General features: G+C 33.6%; 1 protein-coding gene across 8 annotated transcripts in view; it reads left to right on the forward strand.

The window, feature by feature from the left end:
• The window catches only part of LOC126880595 (zinc finger protein 883-like), an 87,963-nt gene that overhangs the window by 36,948 nt on the left and 26,333 nt on the right, over positions 1-24,682 (forward strand). Inside the window, exons 3-4 of one of the 8 annotated variants that reach the window (XM_050644561.1) lie at positions 1,223-1,560; positions 2,065-2,417. The exons of 4 other annotated variants lie outside the window; for them this stretch is intronic. In XM_050644561.1, coding sequence (XP_050500518.1) covers positions 1,223-1,560; positions 2,065-2,262 — 536 coding nt within the window. In that variant the 3' untranslated portion in view covers positions 2,263-2,417. Of the gene's footprint in view, positions 1-1,222; positions 2,418-7,650; positions 11,465-15,167; positions 16,442-24,682 lie in introns of those variants that run through there. 3 more of the 8 variants (XM_050644557.1, XM_050644552.1, XM_050644554.1) reach the window with 3 other exon arrangements.

A 24,682-nucleotide genomic window follows, 5' to 3' on the forward strand; every position in this document is an offset into this window, starting at 1 on the left:
TAAACTCGGACACAACTGGCTAGATATTTTAGTCGGTAATTTTGCCAATTTTAGTAAAATTGGCAAAAAATAATTACTAAATAGTTAGTAATTCTGCCAATTTTTGCAAAATTGAGTTTAGCGAACCGACTATAGTATACATTTCTACTGAAGGACATCATCATTCAATCTTCGCTTGTCCACTCTCGGACCACTTACCGCTCGGTAAGTCAACACTGACAAAGCACACTGATTGAAGATTTTTCTTTTAAGACATATTGGTATGTCGGATGATTTGAAAATGTGGTTAAACTTATCATCGTCAACAGCAATTCCATCCGTCGTCGGATGTAAGCCTCCCTTAGGTGTGTCCATTCATATCTGTTTGCTGTTTTTGCATCTATTCGTGGCCAGCCATTCGCTTGATGTCATCAGTCCAGTTTGTTTGAGGTCTGCCTCTACTTCTTTTGCTTGCCCTTGGTCGCCACTCGAGAATTCGCTTTGTCCAGCGGTTGTCTTCCATTCTTCCTATGTGTCCTGCCCAGTTCCATTTTAACATGGCTACCTTCTGGATCACATCTGTTACTTTTGACCGCCTTCTTATCTCTTCATTGGACTTGCGATCACTGAGCTTAATGTTGAGCATTCTCTCCGTTCTATAGCTCTCTGAGTCACTTGAAGTTTGTGGACTATGCTGTTGTTAAAAGCCCAAGCCTGCCTCCCGATAGGAGGTAGACTTATTTCAGGGAGGTAGCGTCCCTGCCCACGCGAGCTCATGGGTTTTCCTCCACTCCCTACTTAGGGCAAACCAGGCCCAAACCCTAGTATTATCCTACCCAAACCCCAAATTCCTTTCCTATATCCCCCCTACTTGTCAACCAGCCTGCCCAGCGTGACAAGTTAAGGCTAAAACACCCCTTATGTTAAACTCATTATAGATATGACTAAATACTAAATAGACTAAATCCTGGTGTTGCCTCTGCCAAGACAAATAAAATCAGGTGGGATGTATTGATGCACAGAATTGAAGTGCAGACTATATATATATACCCTTGTAGATGCACATCTTTCAGATATGAAAGAGAAAAGTAAATGGACCCGAGCTCATACAATTTCACTTTGCGTGCCACAAATACTTACTTTATTAAACTCGGTACATAAATAACTATTCATACTAAATTTTTCCGAATAGCACATAACACTTTGACAACCGGCAAATTTTAAAATTTGGTTTTTATTTTAGGCTTTCTGGAGACGAATAAAATGGAAATAACATTACCTAGTTCACTGTCGTTTTCTCATGAAAGGGTAATTAGAAAACCTGTTCAAAAACACATAGGAAAACAACGTTATCAATGTGAAATTTGTTTTAAGTCGTATTCCCGTGCATATGATCTGAAGGAGCATATGAGATTTCACAACGGAGAAAAACCATATCAATGTGAAATATGTTTTAAGTCGTATTCCCGTGCACATGATCTGAAAGTACATATGAGAGTGCACACTGGGGAAAAACGATATCAGTGTGAGATTTGTTTTAAATGTTTTTCCGATACAAGTACGTTGAAGAGACATATGAGGGTGCACACCAAAGAAAAACCTTTTCAATGTGATATTTGTTTGAAGTCGTTTTCTGATTCAAGTTCTTTGAAAAAACATGTGATAATTCATACTGGGAAAAAACCTTATCAATGTGAAATTTGTTTGAAGTCGTATACCCGTGCAAGTGATCTGAAAGTACATATAAGAGTTCACACTGGAGAAAAACCATATCAATGTGAAATATGCTTAAACTCGTTTTTCAAATCACGTGATTTGAAAATACACATGGCCATGCACACTGGGGAAGAACCTTATCAATGTGATATTTGTTTTAAGTCGTTTACCCAAATGTCTACTTTAAAAATACATATGAGAGTTCACACTGGAGAAACACCATATCAATGTGAAATATGCTTAAAGTCGTTTTTCAAAAGAGGCCATTTGAAAACACACATAAGAGTGCACACTGGGGAGAAACCTTATCAATGTGATGTTTGTTTTAAAGGTTTTTCCGATACAAGTACTTTGAAACGACATATGCAGGTGCACACCAAAGAGAAACCTTTTCAATGTGAAATTTGTTTGAAGTCGTTTTCTGATTCAAGTTCTTTGAAAAAACATGTGATAATTCATACTGGAGGAAAACCTTATCAATGTGAAATTTGTTTGAAGTCGTATTCCCGTGCAAGTGATCTGAAAGTACATAATACGATAAAGCACACTGGAGAAAACTCTTCTTAGGATTTTGTATCCAGTAGGAACTTAACAACAACCCTCGTAAGACGGTGCGGGGTTCAGCTGCACCCCAGACCTTATTTGTCTCTCCTACCATTTTAAATAATATTTTTTGATTTGTGTCAATCTTTTTATTCGTATTAAATTCAATTCTACAAGCATTCCACCAATTACAGCATTTAAAATCCTTTCCTCGACACTAAACTAATCAGAGCTAATAACAATATTATTCTAGTGGACTGATATAGAAAACCCACAGCATCAGGTAGATACTTACACTACCTATCATATCACAAACATTCAATGAAAATCAATCTATTAAAACATATGAAGGCCAGGGTGATGAAAATCTCTGATATAACGTTTCACAATAAGAACCTAAAACTTTTACACAACTTGTTTACAGACAACTCTTATTCAACTGATTTGGTTACCACATTACCACATTCATGCCTATTCTGTAACTCATTTCGATTATAGAAGTCAGGAAAATCGAATAGAAGTGGCCAAGTCTAATAGAAATATTCAAAATCGGTATTCCATAACTCCCTCGGACTCTCTACAATCGGAATAGTGAATAGAAATGACTTCGACACCATTTACCCTGTCGAAATTAGATTTCGATAATCGGAATTGTATTTGACGCAAGCGCATTGTATTTTGTTTTGACGTTTGTATTTTATATCTACTAAAAATAATTTATTACTACTTATTTATAATTATTTATAGTATTTTTACCTTTTGTATCTGCTTAATTTTTAGTCTCTGGTGGTATTTACTTAGGGAATTGTATAATTAATTTAGACATGTACGAGTATGCATCAAACCTAACCTTAAAATTGATTTGGCATCCGAAATTCAGATTCTGAATGCTGAATGTTGGCCAATCACAGTGTTGCCAAACATTTTTTTGGTATATCTTTTATAATTTCAATCAATGGCATAATGTACAAGATTAGATTGTACATGTACAACAACGTTTAAAATATAAAGATAGACTTATAGCGTTGATTGATAAATACATTATACCAGTTTGCTTGTATTTGTATTAATTAACGCTTATAGAAAAAATAATTATAGAAAAGACACCGTTTTTGGGAAAAGTTGTTTATCAGTTATTTTAGCTGGAATCAAATCTTAAGATTGTATACTATTAGTAATATTTTTCATCATACATCTTATCTTCATTTATCTTTTTTATTTATCAGTTTATCATCTTTTGAGCTTTTTGTGTAGAATATTTAGACTAATATTTTGTTGTTTACTTTTCAAAACTTTTCTTTTTTGTTTTTTGAAAACTATTTTTTAAATGCAACTGTATGTAATGTGATAGTATGAAAAATTGAAGATATGGCAACGGTGTCATATTTCAAATTTAGAACTAGTAACAACACGTAACAAGCAGGCCACAGAGCACCAATTTCGCTTGACAATGTGGGGTTGCCACCCCCTCCTGACCACGTGAAATAGAAATTGCCGATTTCGATTTACCTTTATTTCGATGTGAGTTACAGAATGCCAATCCAAACACGAAAATGACGCGATAGATATCAAACATTCCGATTTCAGGTAATTACGATTCGGCTTGGTCACTTCTATTCGATTTGTTAAAAGTTACAGAATATTATCACTCCTAATTTGAGGTTAGAAATCGAAAAAGCGACCATGATAGGTGAATGGAAAGTTTTGGTCATTCTTTATGTTTTCGAGGTCACTGAATCCGAATATGAAGTTTATTTTTATCTAGAATTGGTGGAAACATGTTCAAAAATCAATTTTAATGATTTTTCAAATTTAACTCATTGTATCATCGTTAAAGTATTTAGATAACAAGGAGATTTGTCCGAAATGTTTAAAATAATTAAAAGAGGAGATGTTAATTTTTAAACATTTTGTCGTCAGATTTCGTTAGTTTCATGTTTACTTAAAAACGTTGAGTGACAAACTTTTTAGTTTATAATTTTAACCAACACAGCATTAAAACATAAGCCATGAAAAAGTTTTCTGGAAAATTTCAAGTCAAAATACGTAATAGGAAAAAGCTTATGTGTCTTTATAGACGAGTAGTAGTCCCCAAAAAAAAAACGCTTATTTCTCGAGATACTGATCACGGTGTGGTAAATGGCTAATTTTGGTCATACAGTGTTTAGCCTATGTTTGCAACAAAGTTTAGGGCACTTAGGATGTCAATAAAAATCTGATATATCCCATAATTGGTTGAAAGACAATATGACCATATTTTAATGATAATATATAACCATATGACCATATTTTAATGATAATATATAACCATATGACCATATTTTAATGATAATATATAATGTATAATCCAACTAATAAAATAAGTGGATTAAAGGAACTTGTTCAAAATAATACCATGTCGACATAGTGTAGTTTACCTCCGAGGTCCAGATTTATACAACTGAACAAATTTTTCATCGCTTGTTGTATTGCAATCTTTTTCGGCATGGAGAAATAACCAGGAAATGGCAAGTTGCAGACTCACGGCTTTGAATAAAGAGAACAATGAAGACATGAAGTAACTTATTTCGAATTTGACACGTTTGTGGATCCGCGCTGCTGGATCCAGCACAGTTTGCTGGATCCAACATTTGAAAAAGAAACGCTGGATGCTGGGTCCAACAATTGCGATCTCTAATAGGCGTACTCTAGACGATAAAATTATATTATCTTCACTAACTATTCATACATAGAATAGAATAGAAATATGCTTTATTGTTATGGAAAATTTAACAATTTTATAGACAAAGCTTACAAGAGTCATAAATAAAAACTAACAAATACAATTTACTAAAATAAATCGTCAATATAAATAAAATATAATGAAGTGAAACAAAAAACAATAACAATACATTGCAAAATTTAAAAAAAATTGCAAATTGCGTAATCTACCTTAAGAAATTTAATAAGTTAAGTTACGCCGATAACAGACGGGCGATTGTGGCCGACCACTCTGTGGATCCACAAAAGTAGTTTACCGTGGGTTCTTATGCGAGCGACTGTGGCCGGGTACACTCGATCGTCTGGGGAGTGACGGCCACTATACATAAGAACCCACGGTAAATCATCGGAGACTACTGTTGTGGCTCCACAGCGTAGCGCTGCAGCGTGGTCCGTTTGGTTTTGCCATTAAGCTGCTGCATATGACACTCAAATATAGTTTAAAATTCTGCTTATACAGTTCACCAAATATAGCTGAGAGTCTGAAAACGCGTGACGATCATGATGCGCATTCGTCAAACGACGGACCTCGCACTTGCACTGACGGTACAGACCGTTTGTATGTGCCTTCTCACTTCATTGTTAGCGCAGGCAATGGGAATTTCACACTTTCAGCTATATTTGGTGAATTGTACATAAGAATACTGCAATTTCTTAGTTATTGGTTGAGAAACTATGCTGTTGAATAATATGGTCTTTCAGATAGATCGGCTTTTGTCATTTTACGGAACTTAGGGAAAGTTGTTGCAGATTTAAGTTGTAGAGGGAGATGGTTGTATAGTTTTTTTGCAGAATATAATATAATATAGACTTCTTTACTAACTCACTGGACGGGATCGGTAAATATATGTCAAAGGTAGAATTTCTGGTGGAATAGTCATGACTAGGTGTTGCTGTAAAGACATGTAGATGTTTACGAATTAAGCAAACAGTTTCTAAAATATATAAAGAAGGTAGTGTTAGAATTCTGTGATCTTTGAAGTAGCTTCTACAATGTGTTGTTCTTCTGAGGCCAAACAGATATCTTATTGCTCTTTTTTGTAATTTAAAAATAACATCGGATTGGTCAGTTGTACCAGAACCCCAAAAAGGAAGACCATATCGAAGACGCGACTCGAACAAAGAAAAATATGTTTTTCATGGAAGAGACTAAATTCATTTCCTTCGAAACATACCTTATTTTATTGCATAGCAAGCTGAGGATAGTTTCTTGCTTAACACATCGATATGAAGGGACCATTTAAGCTTGCTACCTAAAAAAATACCAAGAAACTTTACAGAATCAACGATACTGATCTGGCTGTTTGAAGAGGTAAGGGTTGAAGAGCTCCTTTATAGGATAATACTACTGTTTTATCTACGTTAAAAGAGAGTCAATTAGAATCGGACCAGGATTTTATTGTGAGTAGATCAGAAGTTATAGTATCATGAAGAGTTGCGATATTTGAGTTGCTCCAAGTGATACTGGTATCAGCAAAAAAAACTTTTCCATCGATTTTTAAACTATGATGTAGTGATGTCATTAATAAAGATAAGGAAAAGTAAAGGACCCAATACTGAACCTTGTGGTACCCCACATACAATATTTTTGAGACTAGAGTCTGTATCATTTGCTCTAACCAGTTGTTTCCTATTATCCAAGTAAGATTTAAACCAATTCCAAGAAATACCTCGAATTCCGTAGAAATCTAGTTTTTATCAAAATGTCGTGATTTACACAATCAAAATCTTTGGCATAAACACAAAAAACAGTGGCAGTGTGCAGATTATTGTTTAGTGCTTGATAAACCTCATGTAGTACAGAAAAGATGGCATCGGTGGTACATTTATTATTTAAAAAGCCGAACTGATTTTGTGATAAAATGTTGTTTTGAACGAAAAAGGACATCAGTCGGGCTTTTATGAGTATCTCAATAATTTTGGAGAGTACCGGTAATAATGCAATAGGTCTTTAATGGCAGGTATTAGATTTTTCACCACCCTTATGAAGAGGAATAATGATGGCTGTCTTTAGGCACTCTGGAAGTTTACCTTTCTCAAAAAAATCATTAATTGGAGAGATGAGGACTCCCAACACATTTTCAGTACATCAGTACCACATGAAGATTTGCTTTTGATTGTTTGCATCAGTTCAGATTCATCAATCGGTCTTATAAAGAATGAATTCGAAGACCTTTCTTGAATTAGGGAGATAGAAAATGGGATCTTGTTGTGACAAAATAGTTGATGTTACATTTTTACTCACATTAACAAAGTATTCATTTAAATTTTCTGGGTCTGGAAGGGAAAATGTTTGAGCTGTGTGAGTTTTATTTCGAAGATCGTTTATTATGGACCAAGTTTCTTTTGCTTTTAGACACTTTTAGAGCTTCTCAGACGATTTTGAGAGTACAATTTTTTAGATGATTTTATAAGTTTTAAATAGATTGTCCTGTACTTAGTGATATATTCAGTAACAGAGACGTTGGTAGTAAATTTCTTGATGCACAGTAGTAAACGCATATTCTTGACTGATATGCTGACATCTTGGGTAGCCCAGGGTGTGCGATGTTTTGGCTTAAAGGAAATGCTTTATTGAAGATACAGACAAGCTTATTCAAAAAATCACTGAAATAATTGAATATACCATACTGAATTTGGTTTTTATTTTAGGTTTTTTGGACAAGAATAAAATGGAAATAACATTACCTACTGCAATTGAAAAACCTATTGAAAAAAACCCTGGAGAAAAACCGTATGGATGTGAAATTTGTTTGAAGTCATTTTCGTCGAATAGTAATTTGAAAACGCATATGAGAACGCATACTAAAGAAAAACCTTATCAATGTGAAATTTGTTTTAAGCTTTTTTCTGAAAAAAGTAATTTGACACAACATATGAGAAAGCACACTGGGGAAAAATCTTATCAATGTGAAGTTTGCCCCAAATCATTTTCCCAATCTCAAAATCTAAAGCAGCATATGAGAGTGCATACAGGAGAGAAACCATTTCGATGTGAAATCTGTTTTAAGACATTTTCTCGATCGACTTTGATGAAGTCTCATTTGAAATTTCACACCGAAGAGAAACCTTATCAATGTGATATTTGCTCTAAGGCGTTTACCCTAATAAGTACTTTGCAACGTCATACTAGGAGTGTGCACATGGGAGAAAAACTGTATCAATGTGAAATTTGTTATAAATCGTTTTTTCAATCATGTGATCTCAAAAACCATGCGACCACGCATACAGGGGAAAAACCGTATCAATGTGAAGTTTGTTTGAAGTCGTTTTCTCATGCAACTAGTTTGAAACTGCATACTCGAATACACACTGGAGAGAGACCATATCAATGTAAAGTTTGTTCGAAGTCTTTCTCTGTGAATGGTAATTTGAAACAACATATGAGAAGCCATACTGGAGAAAAATGTTATGAATGTGAAATTTGTTCGAAGTCGTTTTCCGTTTTAAATAATTTTAAGGTTCATATGAGAGTACATACTGGAGAAAGACCGTATCAATGTGAAATTTGTTACAAGTCGTTTTTTCAATCAGGTGATCTCAAGTACCATACGACGACGCACACTGGGGATAAACCTTTTGAATGTGAGATTTGTTCAAGGTCGTTTTCCTTTTTATATCATTTGAAGAAACATATGAAGACGCATACAGGGGAAAAACCGTATCAATGTGAAATCTGTTTCAAATCTTTTCCTATAAAATCTTATTTGACAACGCATATGGAAAATCACACAAAAACACGTCATCAATGCGAAGTTTGTTCAAAGTTGTTTATCCATATAAGATCTTTGAGAGTACATATGAAAATACACAATAAGGACGAAGCTCATCAATGTAAAATTTGTTTAAAATTGTTTTCTCGATCAGATCAAATGAACCAACATATGTCATTGCACACTGTCAAAAAATCTGAATAAATAAAATTGAGAGCAAGCACATATGTCATTGCACATTATCAAAAAATCTGAATAAATAAAGTTAAGAGCAAGCATTGTAACGTTTACTTTTTCTGCGTGTAGATTCCAATTCAGTTCCATCTCCTTATAGCCTTTTTAGTCAATTTCGTGTAGAATAAGATGCGATACCACCTTATTCCCATGTATTTCTTATCGACTTCCCGAAGCTGCATCAATCTAGTTCCCAAATCTTTCAGAGCGATAAAGTACTTGAAGACACTGTTCCTTACCGCTTAAAGTTGATAAGCCTCAAGTATCAAGAGTCGCGCCGGCTCTTCATTTTTCCACTACTTTAACTATTAGTTTCGTTCTCACGGCTCTTTCGTGACGCATTACCACGTATATTTCCTGTCGGATGTGGCGTCGAAGTTGCTTCTTCCATCGCCGATACAATATCCATCCTGCGATGATTAGGGCCAGTCTGAACGACACAATTCCTTAAATTCCAGGGATTGATGGCTTCTCGTTTTCGCCGGTTTCAGCTGTCACACGTCCGCTATTGCCTGCTTGGTTTATGAAGATCTGTTCCTCTTTTTCTTTGTTCTGGTTGTTTCCCATCTTAAGTGTAGAGCTGCATTCCTCAATCTATATGCGAACCAAAAAACTCCATTCTTTAACTTAAGGCAGGATCGCCATGTGACGTTAAGGCTTGCAACGAAGACACTACCCCGAACAAACAAACTTAAACTTTTTCCATTTCTTTATTTTAAAAATTAAATGTATAAGTAAATTACGGTACGACTTTAGATAGGTAACGAACTCATTCACCGCGTGGTAACTAGATCCTCTAAGAGAGTGAGAGTGTATCAGGTATACGACCTTCCTACTTATATCTATTATAGTTAAAAACAGTGTAAATATAATATATTATATTACCATATATGGTAAGGTACTACAGATAAATGATAGTAAGAATGACGTTTGCCTTCATTACATTCTTTCAATAGGTTCAATACTTTGAACTTTGTTACTATCTTAATAAGTTATACAAATTGCAATTATAATATTATGACCTTATTTTTATAACAAAGGAATTAGGAAAGTTCCTTGAGGATTCTTGTGTACCATCACACTCCAACCAAATTTATAAATTGGAGCATACGTCTCAAATAGACCCTTTTCTTATTCTGTCATCCGTAAGAGATGCATTGGGACGTCGAATTACTGTCCCCTTGAGAACATATGTGTAATCAGTAGAAGTTCAGTAGTGTCTTAGTGTAGGGGCTCAGAGTGAGCTCACAGAATTGTGGTAAGTGATACAGCCTTCCAATCTATTGTTTCAATGTTATTAAAGAAATACTTTCCTTGATATTAAAGATCTCACCCGGTACGGCCCATTATCTACTGCAATTAAAAGAACCTATTCAAATAAACCCTAGAGAAAAATCTTATCGATGTGAAATTTGTTTGAAGTCATTTTCTTCGAATAGTAATTTGAAAACACATGTGAGAACGCATACTAAAGAAAAACCTTATCAATGTAAACATATGAGAACTGGGAAAAATCTTATCAATGTGAAACATGTTCCAAATCATTTTCCCAATCTCAAAATATAAAGCAACATATATGAGAGTGCATACAGGAGAGAAACCTTTTCGATGTGAAATTTGTTTTAAGACATTTTCTCGATCGACTTTGATGAAATCACATTTGAAATTTCACACCGAAGAGAAACCTTATCGATGTGACATTTGCTCCAAAGCGTTTATCCTTATAAGTAGTTTGCAGCGCCATACTAGGAGTGTGTACATGGGAGAAAAACTATCAGTGTGAAATTTGTTTAAAGTCGTTTTTTCAATCATGTGATCTCAAAAACCATGCGACCACACACACTGGGGAAAAACCGTATCAATGTGAAGTTTGTTTGAAGTCATTTTCTCATGCAACTAGTTTGAAACTACATAAGTGAATACACAGTGGAGAAAGACCATATCAATGTGAAGTTTATTCGAAGTCCTTTTCTGTGAATGGTAATTTGAAACAACATATGAGAAGCCATACTGGAGAAAAATGTTATGACTGTGAAATTTGTTCGAAGTCGTTTTCCGTTTAAAATAATTTTAAGATTAATATGAGAGTACATACTGGAGAAAGACCGTATCAATGTGAAATTTGTTGTAAGTCGTTTTTTCAATCAGGTGATCTCAAATACCACACAACCACGCACACTGGGGGCAAACCATTTGAGTGTGAGATTTGTTCGAAGTCATTTGAAGAAACATGAAGACACATACAGGGGAAATCCGTATCAATGTAAAATACGTTTCAAGTCTTTTCCTATAAAATCTTATTTGACAGTGCATACGGAAAATCACACAGAAACACGCCAACAATGCGAAATTTGTTCGAAGTTGTTTAGCCATCTAAGGTCTTTGAGAGCACATATGAAAATACACAGTAAAGACGAAGCTCATCAAAGTAAAATTTGTTTAAAATTGTTTTCTTGATCAGATCATATGAACCAACATGTGTGCCTTGCACACTATCAAAAAATCTGAATAAAGTAAAATTGAGAGCAAGCAGTAATGAATATATTGTATTTTGTTTATAGATACGAATAAATGTAGACGATTATGTTAAAAGAAACTTTCTTTTAACGTTGAACCCTACTTTTGACATTTTTCATATGCTGACCATAGATTATACATTCTATCTAGGATTGGGGTACAACAATGGCAAATCGAAGCGCAAGATCGCAGACGACGGAGGGCCATAGTGGATGCGGCGGAGGTTGTAAAGCCAGTCAAGAAGAAGAAGATTATACATTAACATAGAGTGACCCTACCCTCTGCACTTCCTGACGACAAGATCTCATGGACAGGTTTGCGGTATCTCTTTCTAGCACATTGTATCGAGAATCTAACATAAAAGTAGTGGGGGTATAAGCACGGAAGGGGAGGACTACTGTCGCAGCTTTACTATGCGTAAGAGTGAAACAGCACTGGGCCAAAAAAAGATGGTGTCGTCACCACTTCGCTCAACATGATACTCTATGTTAATATGTATATACATATGTCAATGGGCCATAAACTTATATATTAACACAGACAGAGTGTCGTGTTGAGCGAAGTGACGACACCATCTTTTTTTATCAGTGCTGTGTTTCACTCTTACACGTAATAAAGCTGCTACACTAGTCCCCCCTACCATACCTATACCCCCACTTAGTTTCATGTTAGTTTCTCAATACAATGTGCTTGAAAGAGAGCATCAAACCAGTTCAAGAGATCTTGTCGTCAGGAAGCGTGGAAGGCAGACATATCTATGACTAGCTGACCCTACAGACTTCGTACTGCCTCAATAGATAAGAACAAACTTTTGTAAACAATAAACTTAAAATAAACAAAAGGAATTCGTAATTAATAAACAAAAAATGCTCGATGTGAATGAGTTTTTATTATTATTTTTAATGAATTACACATAATGTTTGAAGTAATAAAGTTTAGTTAGAAAAAGTTTGCAGTGCAACAGTTGCAATCTTAAATTTGTTTTTCTTATGATGAATATAACAGCTTTATTTTATTTACATTCAAAACAACCCTGTATTTATAATTGGGTTCGGGGTTGTCCAACTATATAGGTGTTGATTAATCAAAATAAAATAAAAATTAAATATCATTAAATAAAATGAAACAAAATTTCATAAAATTGAATAAAAGTTAATAAAAATAAATAAAACTGAATAAACTTAAATAAAAATAATAAATAAATTTAAAAAAATTATAGAATTAAAAAAATAAATAGAATCTAGTAAAAATAATTAAAATTTAATAAAATGAAACAAAATTAATTAAAATTAAATAAAATTTTATAATTTGCTGCTTGTTCTTTTCGTGTGCTCAGAACTTTTCTTCTGCTTGCCGTTCGTCAGAAAAGTTCGGTAGAGATATTTTTTGAAAGTTTCGAAAAATTAGAAATTCATATTTTGCCCAAATTAAGTCCAAAAGTTAAACAGTTGCTCTTTTCTTCGATGAAATTTGTTGCTCGTTCTTCTTCTGTCCTCAGAATATTTCTAAGGCTTAAGATATTGTATTTTGGACACCGATTGAGCTAGAAAAAAAATTTTAGTAAGGTTCTGTTCAGAATAGCAAGGAGTACACCGAATTAATTTCGTATTTTTCACGTCATTATTGTGAGAGTTATAACGTCACACGCAACCCCCTTATGACGTAGAGGTATAAAATATAGACATAAACCTACTCCCAGTCCGGTCGAACATAGCTGCCAAACTTCATAAAAATCGGTCAAGTCGTTTCGGAGGAGTATGGCAACAAACACTGTAAAAAGAGCATTTTATTTATACATATAGCTGTAAAAATTTTGGTTGCTACTAAAATGACAATATAAAACCGTATAAACCTTCCCTGAACTTCCACAAATAATTCAACATCAAAATTAGCCAAATCGGTCCACACATTCTCGAGTTTTAGCGAGACTAACGCACAGCAATTGATTTTTATATATAAGATGCAAAACTTTAGATGGCTATTAAAAAATAACGGTCGAATATAGAAAAGTGAAAATTTAGGGTTGTATTTACCTTTGCCTTCCACATCACACAAAATTAAGAAAAAACAGTTTGACCAAAAAAATAAAAAAATATTTTAGGGAGGCAGCCCCCGTTACGACGTACGGATATGAAAAATACATAACAACCTATTCTCGGCCCGGTCAAATATACGTGGAAAATTTCATAAAAATCTATTCAGTCGTTCTCGAGTTATGTGTTGGTAACTGTCACGACTTTCTTTTGTTTATATAGATGTAAAATATTTAAATTGCCATTAAAAAATAACTGTTAGTGATAGAAAAGTGAAAATTTAGGGTTGTATGTATCTTTACGTTCCACATCATATGAAATTAAAAAAAAAGAGTTTGTCTGAAAAAATAGAAATAAATATAAGGGTGGCAAGCCCCCTTAAGGGTCCGGTCGAGTATACTTGCAAACTTTCATAAAAATCGATCAAGTCGTTTCGAAGGAGTATGGCAACAAACACTGTAAAAAGAGCATTTTATACATATAGCTGTAAAAATTTTGGTGGCTACTAAAATGACAATATAAAACCGTATAAACCTTCCCTGAACTTCCACAAATAATTCGACATCAATTAGCCAAATCGGTCCACACATTCTCGAGTTTTAGCGAGACTAACGCACATCAATTGATTTTTATATATAAGATGCTGACATTTTGACAGCATTGGCATGCTGTAATTTTTCAGATGAATATGAAGAAGGTTTCTGTAAATGTCTCGGTGACACATGGGATTATTTCGGGCCCGTGCAAAAAGATAGAGACATACCGACCGATAAGAATTATTCACTTCAAAAATATTTCATAATTTGACATCTTAAGTTTTACTATCTTAAATTGCAAAAGAAAATCATCAATTTATACGATTATAGAAATCTTAAACAAGGGGGAGAAATATTCATCTTTTTTTATATCGCCTTCTGTTTTGTACATTCACAACATTAAAACTTTATAATCGACAGTAAGATATTTAATGACCGGCTATTAAAATCTTTTGGTGAAAATAGAAGATTCATTTGTGTATACGAAGGGTCGTTAGAGTAAACGACGAAGTAACAAACGAAATGCCAATAAGGCGTGGTGTAAGACAGGGTTGTCTTCGGTCACCCCTGCTATTCAACCTATATTCAGAGATCATCTTTCCCTAGGTCATATATGACAGGACAAAAGTAGTAAAAATGGGAGGTGTAATGATAAACGACATAAGATACGCCGATGACACTGCCATTATCGCCGACACCATGGAGGACTTGCAAATTCTGCTGGACACGCACCGAAAACCACAAAGTAGACAGAAAAGCTGTTGTTAATAATTCAGGCTCGTGTTAAGTAAATAAGAAATCATAACAAACAAATAGACATAAGTTATACTTACGAAAAGAATGGTAGAGATTATTCTAAGAAAGACTTGGTAATGTTCAGACGACGCGACTAACATCAGCTACCAACTGAGTACTAGTTACTGTTGTTACATAGTGAATAAATAAATATATCTACGAGTACTTAGTGTTTCCCAGTAAATCAGCCCCCTTGTAGGGGTTGCAACCATCATATGACGATGCTGTTGATCTAACAGCCCCTTTAGACAATTTTACATCGCGTACAATAAACTCTTATATTTCCGAATCCCACCTGTCACACAGACAACAAAAAAAATATAACTTCGTTTTTATTTTAGGTTTTCCAGAGAAGAACAGAATGGAAAAAACATTACCTAAACTTCCATATAGTAAACATATGAGAACGCCTACCACAAAAAAACCTTACCAATGCCAGATCTGTCTTAAGCGGTTTTCTCAATCCATTCACCTGAAAGACCATATGACTACGCATACTGGGGACAAACTGTATCAATGTGAAATTTGTTTAAAGTCATTTTCTTTAAACGGTAATTTGAAACAACATATGAGAAAGTCGTTTTCCTTTTCAAATAATTTGAAAGAACATATGATAACGCACTCTACAGAAAAACCGTACCAATGTGAAATTTGTTTGAAGTCGTTTTTTCGAGATCGTCATTTAAGAAGACATGCCAAAACCCACACTGGAGAACAGCTTCAAAAATGTGAAATTTGTTCGAAGTCGTTTTCTCATGCAACTAGTTTGAAGCTACATACGCGAATACACACTGGAGAAAAACCATATCAATGTAAAGTTTGTTCGAAGTCTTTTTCTGTGAACAATAATTTGAAAAGACATATGAGAAGTCATACTACAGAAAAATGTTATGAATGTGAAATTTGTTCGAAGTCGTTTTCCTTTTTAAATAATTTTAAGGCGCATATGAGAGTGCATACTGGAGAAAGACCGTATCAATGTGAAATTTGTTATAAGTCGTTTTCTCGATCAGGTGGTCTCAAATACCATACGACCACGCACACTAGGGAAAAACCTTTTGGGTGCGAGATTTGTTCGAGGTCGTTTTCATTTTTATATCTTTTGAAGAAGCATATGAAGACGCACACAGAGGAAAAACCGTATGAATGTAATATCTGTTTTAAGTCTTTTCCTATAAAATCTTATTTGACAGTGCATATGGAAAATCACACAGAAACACGTCATCAATAAGAAATTGGTTAGAAGTTGTTTAGCCATGTAAGGTCTTTGAGAGCACATATGAAAATACACATTAAGGACGAAGCTCATCAATGTAAAATTTGTTTAAAATTGTTTTCTCGATCAGATCATAATATGAACAAACATATGGCATTACACGCTGTCAAAAAATCTTAATAAAGTAAAATTGAGAGCCAGCAGTAATGAATGTATTGTATTTTGTCCATAGACAAGAATAAATGTAGACGAATATCTTAAAAGAATTTTTTTATTATTAACGCTTAAGAGCTTGCGCATACTGCAGACTTTTTAGTCGGCCTCTTAATCAGTAGAGAAAGGTATGCATCGGTGAATCGGTGTAATGTGCGCATCTGCATACCTCTCTGTACTGATTAAGAAGCCGACTAAAAGGTCTGCAGTATGCGCGGGCTCTAACCCTACTTTTGACATCTTTCATATGCTGGCCATAGCATCGAACTATTGGCGAGGAACCGCAAAGTGGGCGACGCCTGGTGGCGTATTTGAAAAGCATCAACTCAAGGAAAACATTGACTTTGCCATTAATTTGTGTACGGTCAGTTTATGTTGTAATTAACAATAATTTCGACTTAAAAAACTATTGCAGTGTTCCTCAGTATTCATTCCTATTATACTCTACGTAATGACCTAAATTAAACAATGCCAAATCACACATTTTGTTAATTTAACGTTTGTATTAAAGGTAGCATTTTTTAATGTTTAAGCGACTGCAAAATTAAATAAATAAATAAAATGTAGTATATATTCTGTACATAGAATGTACATTGTTATGCAACATATCCCGACCACCTCGTAATTTCCAGAACACAATTATTATAAAATAAATTCACCTACTTAGTTTCCAGTTTTTATTTAATTAAAAATTGTTATCTGGTGGTGCAAAATAAAGTGTAGTGCACCTATTAATTAAATTAAAAACAAAATTAGAAATCCTAAGATAGATTAGTAATTTTTAGAACGCTGTGTGATTATCGGGGGGCCAGATTTTTTTATGAAAAAAAGGTAAAAACAAATCAGGAGCATCAAATTTTAATGAATGCATAGAGATTAAACATAATTTTGAATCGTCTTTAACTTATAAGATGTCTTAGTTGCAAAACTTAGTGGTTACTTTGGCAAAACACTCCTGTAACTGATTTTAATTTAACGTTTTAGAACTGTAAATTCAAATGACAAAATGAATTGTTTTCCTAGAGTTGTCGTCCATCTTTGAAATTTTGAGCGCCCTCTGTTGGAATTTAATTTTGCGAATACATTAGTATCGTTCGCGGTAACAATCCCGTACTAGTCCAGGATTACTTCGCATGCGCACTTTAAAAAAGAGCGTTCGCGGTAATCGAGTTCTGAACTGCTAGTCCGGGATTTTGTCAGATTTGTCGTTCGCGGTAACGGAACTGCGAGTTCGGAAGCAGTCCAACCCTTAGAATATAAAATAAACCAGGAAGGAGTACAATGCGAAATGACTCCGAGCCAGGAAGGAGGTTGCGAATGGCAATCAGTTGTCAGATTTGATTTCTATCTCCAGTGACGTTCCTTTGAAAGAGGGAAGAAAATAAATTCTTAACGATTTTATTACATCTTTGATGTTAAAGAAACAGCTATAGATCAAGAGAAAATACGTATTAATATAATATTTTGTTGAAAAGTCAGTTAAATAACATTTTATTATACTAATAACTTCAGTTAATTGATTGCATATACAGGAGCTTTACCAGATGGTACGCCTATGCACACAGCTGATCCAATACACAAACACCTTCTACCTCGTTGACAAAAACTTATGAGTCATCCACACACGTTCAAGATGGCCAGTTCCGCTAGAAATTTAAGGTGTTGTTGATATATGACAGACTCCTTCCTGTTCTTTTATATTCTAAGGTCCAACCGATCCTTGGTATCTGAAGCGAACTCGGAGTCCGAATATGCGCAGTAGGATTTTCAAAATACTTACAAACATTTCTTTGTTTTGTACTAAACACCTGATTTGTAGCGGTGTTTGCTTTTCATTCTGTGTTTATTTCATTTTCATTTGTTTTAATACTGTGGTTTAACTCAAATGTTTAGAAATTTATTGATTGTGATTGTCAATAAAATCTTTTTTACATACTTTGATGTATAATTTTTACAGTTTAATATGATCATAAACAAATAAAACATTTTTTAATATGAAGGTATATGTACTAAATACTGTGTGTCTCTTTAAAGTTCATTATTTATTTTATTTATGATACAAAAATAACCAATGTTTAATGTAAAATGTACTACTTAAAAAATGAATAAAATAACAGGTATATCGGGTATATCTATGAAATCTTTATTAGACGGGGATACCCTAATATAATATTAATAAACAATACCTAATATGGACGTTAATCTTAAAATATGTAGGTATTAGAAATATTAAAAATACTCCATGTAATTAATAACAATTATGCAATAGGTACCAGTAACCAGTATAATAGAACAAATTTTTTTTTAGAAAAAATATTTGGATGTTTTAATATTATGGTCTCCTAGCTTATTAAAGCCACTAAAACTTATAACAATGAAATATTTCATTAAAATATGCCTGTTCATACGGTAAACATATATCTGGTTGATCTGATCTAGTAAAATATTCAGGCAAATCTGAATTAAAATAACAAATTCATCAAAATAAGATGAATACATAAAAACTAGGTTATGATAGTGTTAAGGACTAGTTCTAAATTCGTTCGCGGCATAAATCAATCCTGAACTGATTCTGAACCGCGCTTGCGTACAACCCGAGTACTAAGAGAATTCGTAACTAGTCCTGGACTTGTCCAGGATCGTTACCGCGAACGAAGCTATTAACATAGACTGAGCCTACCCTCTGCGCTTCTTGACGACAAGATCTCTTGGACAGGTTTGCGGTATCTCTTTCTAGCACATTGTATCGAGAAACTAACATGAAACTAGTTGGGGTATACGCTGTGAGCTCGTAGGTAGAGGGGATAATTACAAATTCGCGAGCGCCAGTAGTGACAAGTTTGTAAACCTTTACTGGAAATTTGCTTTTTGACGTTCTGCATTAATGAGTTGCATATTATAGCTTTTAAATGTCTCACGAAAGTTGTTGTATTAAAGAGTGTCGAAATACTGGTTACAATAGTAACTGTGTATTCTACAACTTTCCTGTCGCTAAGCATAAGGTGATTCAACGACAAAAATGGATTGATGCAATTAGAAAAAAGTAAGTAGGTAAACACAATTTTAATTTTAAAACGGTAGAAAAATTTGAGCTAAAGGATCAGTTAGCACTCTCTCGAATTTTGACGGTTTCAATTTTACAATCCAATCCTGAAACAAAATTTGAATGCGTGAAGATAACGACCAATCACAGCAAACGTAAGATGCCGTTAACCGTCATTCATAAGTTAATATTTAAGAAGTATTATATTAAATTATTATACTTTTTTGCAGAATAAATTTTTTCTAATATTAGTTGTCAACATAAACGTCAAAACGATAAGCAAAATCTTAAAAATATTCATAATGAATAATAAATTCTGTACTTACTACTATTAATTATCGATTACAATCAAATTACTTCTCTACGTTGTAAATATTACACGATAAGAATTAAATAAAAAGTTTGAAACAACTATTATTTGCTTTTCTACTGTCCTCTTTAAAATTCCGGCCGAAATAGGAACACTAGTCAACCGTTAGATGGCGATAGCAGCCATACCAGCGAAACTCACAGAGTATAGGCAACACCTTTTTCTTTCCAGAAAATTTCCGGTAAAAGTTATACTAGTAATCCTGTAGGTAGGTGGCGATACCAGCGAAGCTCGTAGCGGATAAGCACGAAAGGGGAGGGCTACTACTGTCGCAGCTTTACTGTGCGTAAGAGTGAAACAGCACTGAGCAAAAAAAGATGGTGTCTTCACTTCGCTCAACATGACACTGTTAATATACAGCGTGCCTACTTAAGTTGGAAACATGGGAAACTTTTTTATTATTAATTTTACGAAAAAAAGTTATTCTTTATAAAAAGTTCTGCATGCCCCAAAACCTCAATCATCAGATATATCAAATTTTCTCAATATTATACGAGGTATATAAAAAAAATATGAATTTCGGTCAAGGATAAAGTACCTTTATTTCTCTCAATATCGAAAATTCTTTTGATAAAAAGTTGTTTGGAATTAAAAACTAAGATCAAATATGCAATTACATGCTTCTAATTGAAAAAAAAAATTCCCAAGTTTATAGATACACAACATCGTTTTTAATTATTACAAATATGATAACTCGTTTATTATTCATTTTACGAAAAAAAGTTATTTTTCATAAAAAGCTTTGCATGGTCTAAAATCTAAGACACAACCATGATATATCAACTTTTATTAATTTTATACGAGGTGTGTCAAAAAATATGAAATTCGCTCAAGATTATAGTACCTTTATATTTCACAATATTTCAATTAGAAGGATGTTATTGCATATTGAAACATAGTTTTTAATTCTAAACAACTTTTTTTAATAACCATTTTCAATATTGTGAAAAATAAAGGTACTTTACTCTTGAGTGAAATTCATATTTTTTGACATACCTCGTATAAAATTAATAAAATGTAATCTGATGGTTGCATCTTCGGTCTTAGGACATACAGAGCTTTTTATAAAGAATACCTTTTTTCGTAAAAGTAATAATAAAAGAGTTATCGTATGTGTAATAAATAAAAACGAAGTTAAGTATCAATAAATTTGAGAAAAATTTGGAAAATATTTTTTTCCAATTAGAAGCATGTAATTGCATATTTGATCTTAGTTTATATTTCCAAACAACTTTTCATAATAAGAATTTTCGATATTGAGAGAAATAAAGGTACTTTTAGGCTATTGATTATGTATTTTAGAAAGGAACTACAACGTTAACGGGGTTTTATTGTTTCATATAGTCAATGGATCTCTAAATATGAAAAAACCGCCATTTAAAGTGTGCTACCATTTAAAGGGGTGCGTTTTTGAGAAAGGGGTGAATTAGTCCCTAGGCACGGGGCGAATTAGGGTGAGCTCTATGCACTTTTGGTACAAACACATCTACAGGAAAGTTGTTCCAGGTTAAATTTACCATCGAAATATCACATTTTAAAGTTAAAACTATTTTTTTTTTACAAAAATATATTCAAAAGAAAAGCAAGAAAAAAACACAGAAGATAGCAATTTTGCTTTTTGGCCCATAACTTTTTTCCACGGGGATATAGGTATAGGCATTGCTTCACAGAAAAAAAACTTCTATCTATAGTCTTTAAAATGGCTTTTAGTAGAAGTCTCCATGATTTATAGTTTCTAAAATATGATTTTTTAAAGTTAGGCACTCACAGCGATTTTGGACCATTTTCCTTGTTACTTCTTAAACATTGTTCTGTAACATTTTCTACGTAGCTTTAGGTATACGCAATGTTACATTTAGTAGGAAGAAAAGTCAATTACCTTTAAAACGGTCTATTGTAAAAGGCTGTACGACTATTTTTAAGCAAGATATGGTTGTTCAAAGTTTTATACTTTTAATGATATTTGATATATTTTACGATTATTTTTAAATTTCTCATTATAACTTTTTTTATTGTATATGTAGGTATATATATATTGTCTAATAAAAAAGAAAGCTTATTTTCTTTCCTTTAAAATGGTGTATCGTAAAAAAATCTGGGATTATTGTTAAACAAGATATGCTTTTTCAAAATGTGACATACACATATGCAATAGGTCCCACTAAGTTGGAACCATATGGAAAACATTTTTATTATTAACGTTATGAAAAAAAAATATTCTTTATAAAATGCTCTGCATAGTCTAATACCTAAGATGCAATCATCAGATATAAAATTTTATTAATACTGTACGAGGTATGTTAAAAAATATGAATTTCGCTCAAGAGTAAAGTACCTTTATATTTCACAATATCGAAAAGCGTGATTAAGGAAAGTTATTTGGAATTAAAAATTATGTTATAATATGTACTTATATTTTTCTAATTGAAAAATGAAAAAAAAAATAAATTTTTCTCAAATTACGGATACCCTTGGATATCCTACGGATATCTTGTTTAAAAATAGTCCTAGAATTTTTTGCAACACCATTTTAAAGTAAAGAAAATAAAAAATGAATAACCATTTTCAATTTCGTTGCAAAACGAAAATACAGCCGAACCATATTCCAGTCCAATCAGAGAGTGCTGCAAGCACCTCTACCGGTTTCGAAACTTATTAGTCTCTCATCAGGAGGCACATATGCTGCCCTCCCTGATCCAACCAAAACAAACCCCAGCGTGCAGTCCCGAATTGCAACGAACGAAATGGCATAGATGCCCTAGCGGCAACTGCTAGCAAAAGACTAAGTTTTCACTCTAATGGCATATAGCATATCCCACCAGAATGAAAACAATGGGAACCTTCTCTGGTTACACCTCCGAGGCTTCTACAATGTAGAAGCTTGTAGAAGCCTCGGAGGTGTAACCAGAGAAGGTTCCCATTGTTTTCATTCTGGTGGGATATGCTATATGCCATTAGAGTGAAAACTTAGTCTTTTGCTAGCAGTTGCCGCTAGGGCATCTATGCCATTTCGTTCGTTGCAATTCGGGACTGCACGCTGGGGTTTGTTTTGGTTGGATCAGGGAGGGCAGCATATGTGCCTCCTGATGAGAGACTAATAAGTTTCGAAACCGGTAGAGGTGCAGCACTCTCTGATTGGACTGGAATATGGTTCGGCTGTATTTTCGTTTTGCAACGAAATTGAAAATGGTTATTCATTTTTGATTTACATTTACTCTGTGTGGAGTATGAAGGGAACCAGTCTCGTTGGAACTTTACCGCGCTGAGCAGATGGGACGTGAATTGTAAATTGTAGAATTCCCTCATCTTCCTTAGTCTCAGCATCCGTATGGCTTGCAAATTGTAGAAGCCTCGGAGGTGTAACCAGAGAAGGTTCCCATTGTTTTCATTCTGGTGGGATATGCTATATGCCATTAGAGTGAAAACTTAGTCTTTTAAAGAAAATAAGCTATTTCGGTACAAGAAATTGTGTACTTTTAAATGTACAAGAAAAAAAGTCATAATGAGAAATTTAAAAAATAATCATTAAAAATATCAAAAATCATTAAAAGTATGAAACCTTGAAAAAGCATAACTTGCTTAAAAAGAGCCGTATAACCTTATGCAGTAGACCATTTTAAAGGTAATTGACTTCTATTTCTACTAAATGTACCATTGCATATACCTAGAAATGCGTAGAAAAAAATTACAGAACAATGTTTGCGAAATAATGGGGAAAATTGCCAAAAAATGCTGTGAGTGGAGAACTTTGAAAAATCCTACTTCGAAAACTATAAATCTTTAGAGAATTTTGCTAAACTTTATTTTAAAGAGGAATAATGGAAGTTATTTTTCGCTGAAACAATGCCTATACCTATATCCCTGTGGAAAAAGTTATGGGACAAAAAACAAAATTGCTTTCTTTCGTGTTTTTTTCTTGCTTTTCTTTTGAATATATTTTTGTCAAAAAAAATATTTTTGACGTTAAAATGTAATATTTCGATTGTAAATTTAACCTGAAACAATTTTCCTGTAGAAATGTTTGTACTAAAAGTGCATAGAACTCACCCTAATTCACCCTGTGCCTAGGGACTAATTCACCCCTTTCTCAAAAACGCACCCCTTTAAATGGTAGCACTCCGTGGTTTTTTCTAATTTAGAGGTCCATTGATCGTATGAGACAATAAAATCCCGTTAACGTTGTAGTTCCTTTTAGCTCTCTTATTTTGAACATAATCAATAGCCTATTTACTCTTGAACGAAGTTCATATTTTTTGACATAGGTACGTATAATATTCATAAAATTTGATATCTGATGATTGAATCTTAGGTTTTAAAGCATGCAGAACTTTTTATAAAGAATAACTTTTTTTCGTAAAATGAATAACAAAAAAGTTTCCCATATGTTTCCAACTTAAGTAGACACGCTCTATATGTCAATGGGCCAAAAACTTATATATTAACAAAGAGTGTCGCGTTGAACGAGGTAACGACACCATGTTTTTTTTTTGATCAGTGCTGTGTTTCACTCTTACACATAGTAAAGCTGCGACACTAGTCCTCCCCTACTGTGCCTATACCCCCACTATGTTTCATATTAGTTTCTCGATACAATGTGCTAGAAAAAGAAAGCGTCAAACCTAGGGCTTACAATACCGAGCCAAAATCTCAATACCGGTATTTGATATTTAAAATTTCAAATACCGGGATCCCGGTATTATGAATAAAAAATATCCACGTTATATTTATACCATCCTCAGTTGTTATATCGACTTGATATTAAATAATAAGGCTTTTCATTCACAGTCATTTGTTTCGAGCTTCTGTCATATGTCATATAATCCGTGTATATTAATATTATACACAGATTATACAACATATGACAGAAGCTCGAAACAAATGAGAATCGATGAAAAGCCCTATATATGAAACCTTTTAAATTTTGTTTTCAAATGAGAAGATGTTGTTTATAATATTACATTGAGAGTAGGAATAGATAGATACAAAAAAGGTGCAAATAGAAAAACTATATATT

Source organism: Diabrotica virgifera, chromosome 2, assembly GCF_917563875.1.
Source record: "Diabrotica virgifera virgifera chromosome 2, PGI_DIABVI_V3a".
Taxonomy (NCBI): Eukaryota; Metazoa; Arthropoda; class Insecta; order Coleoptera; family Chrysomelidae; genus Diabrotica; species Diabrotica virgifera.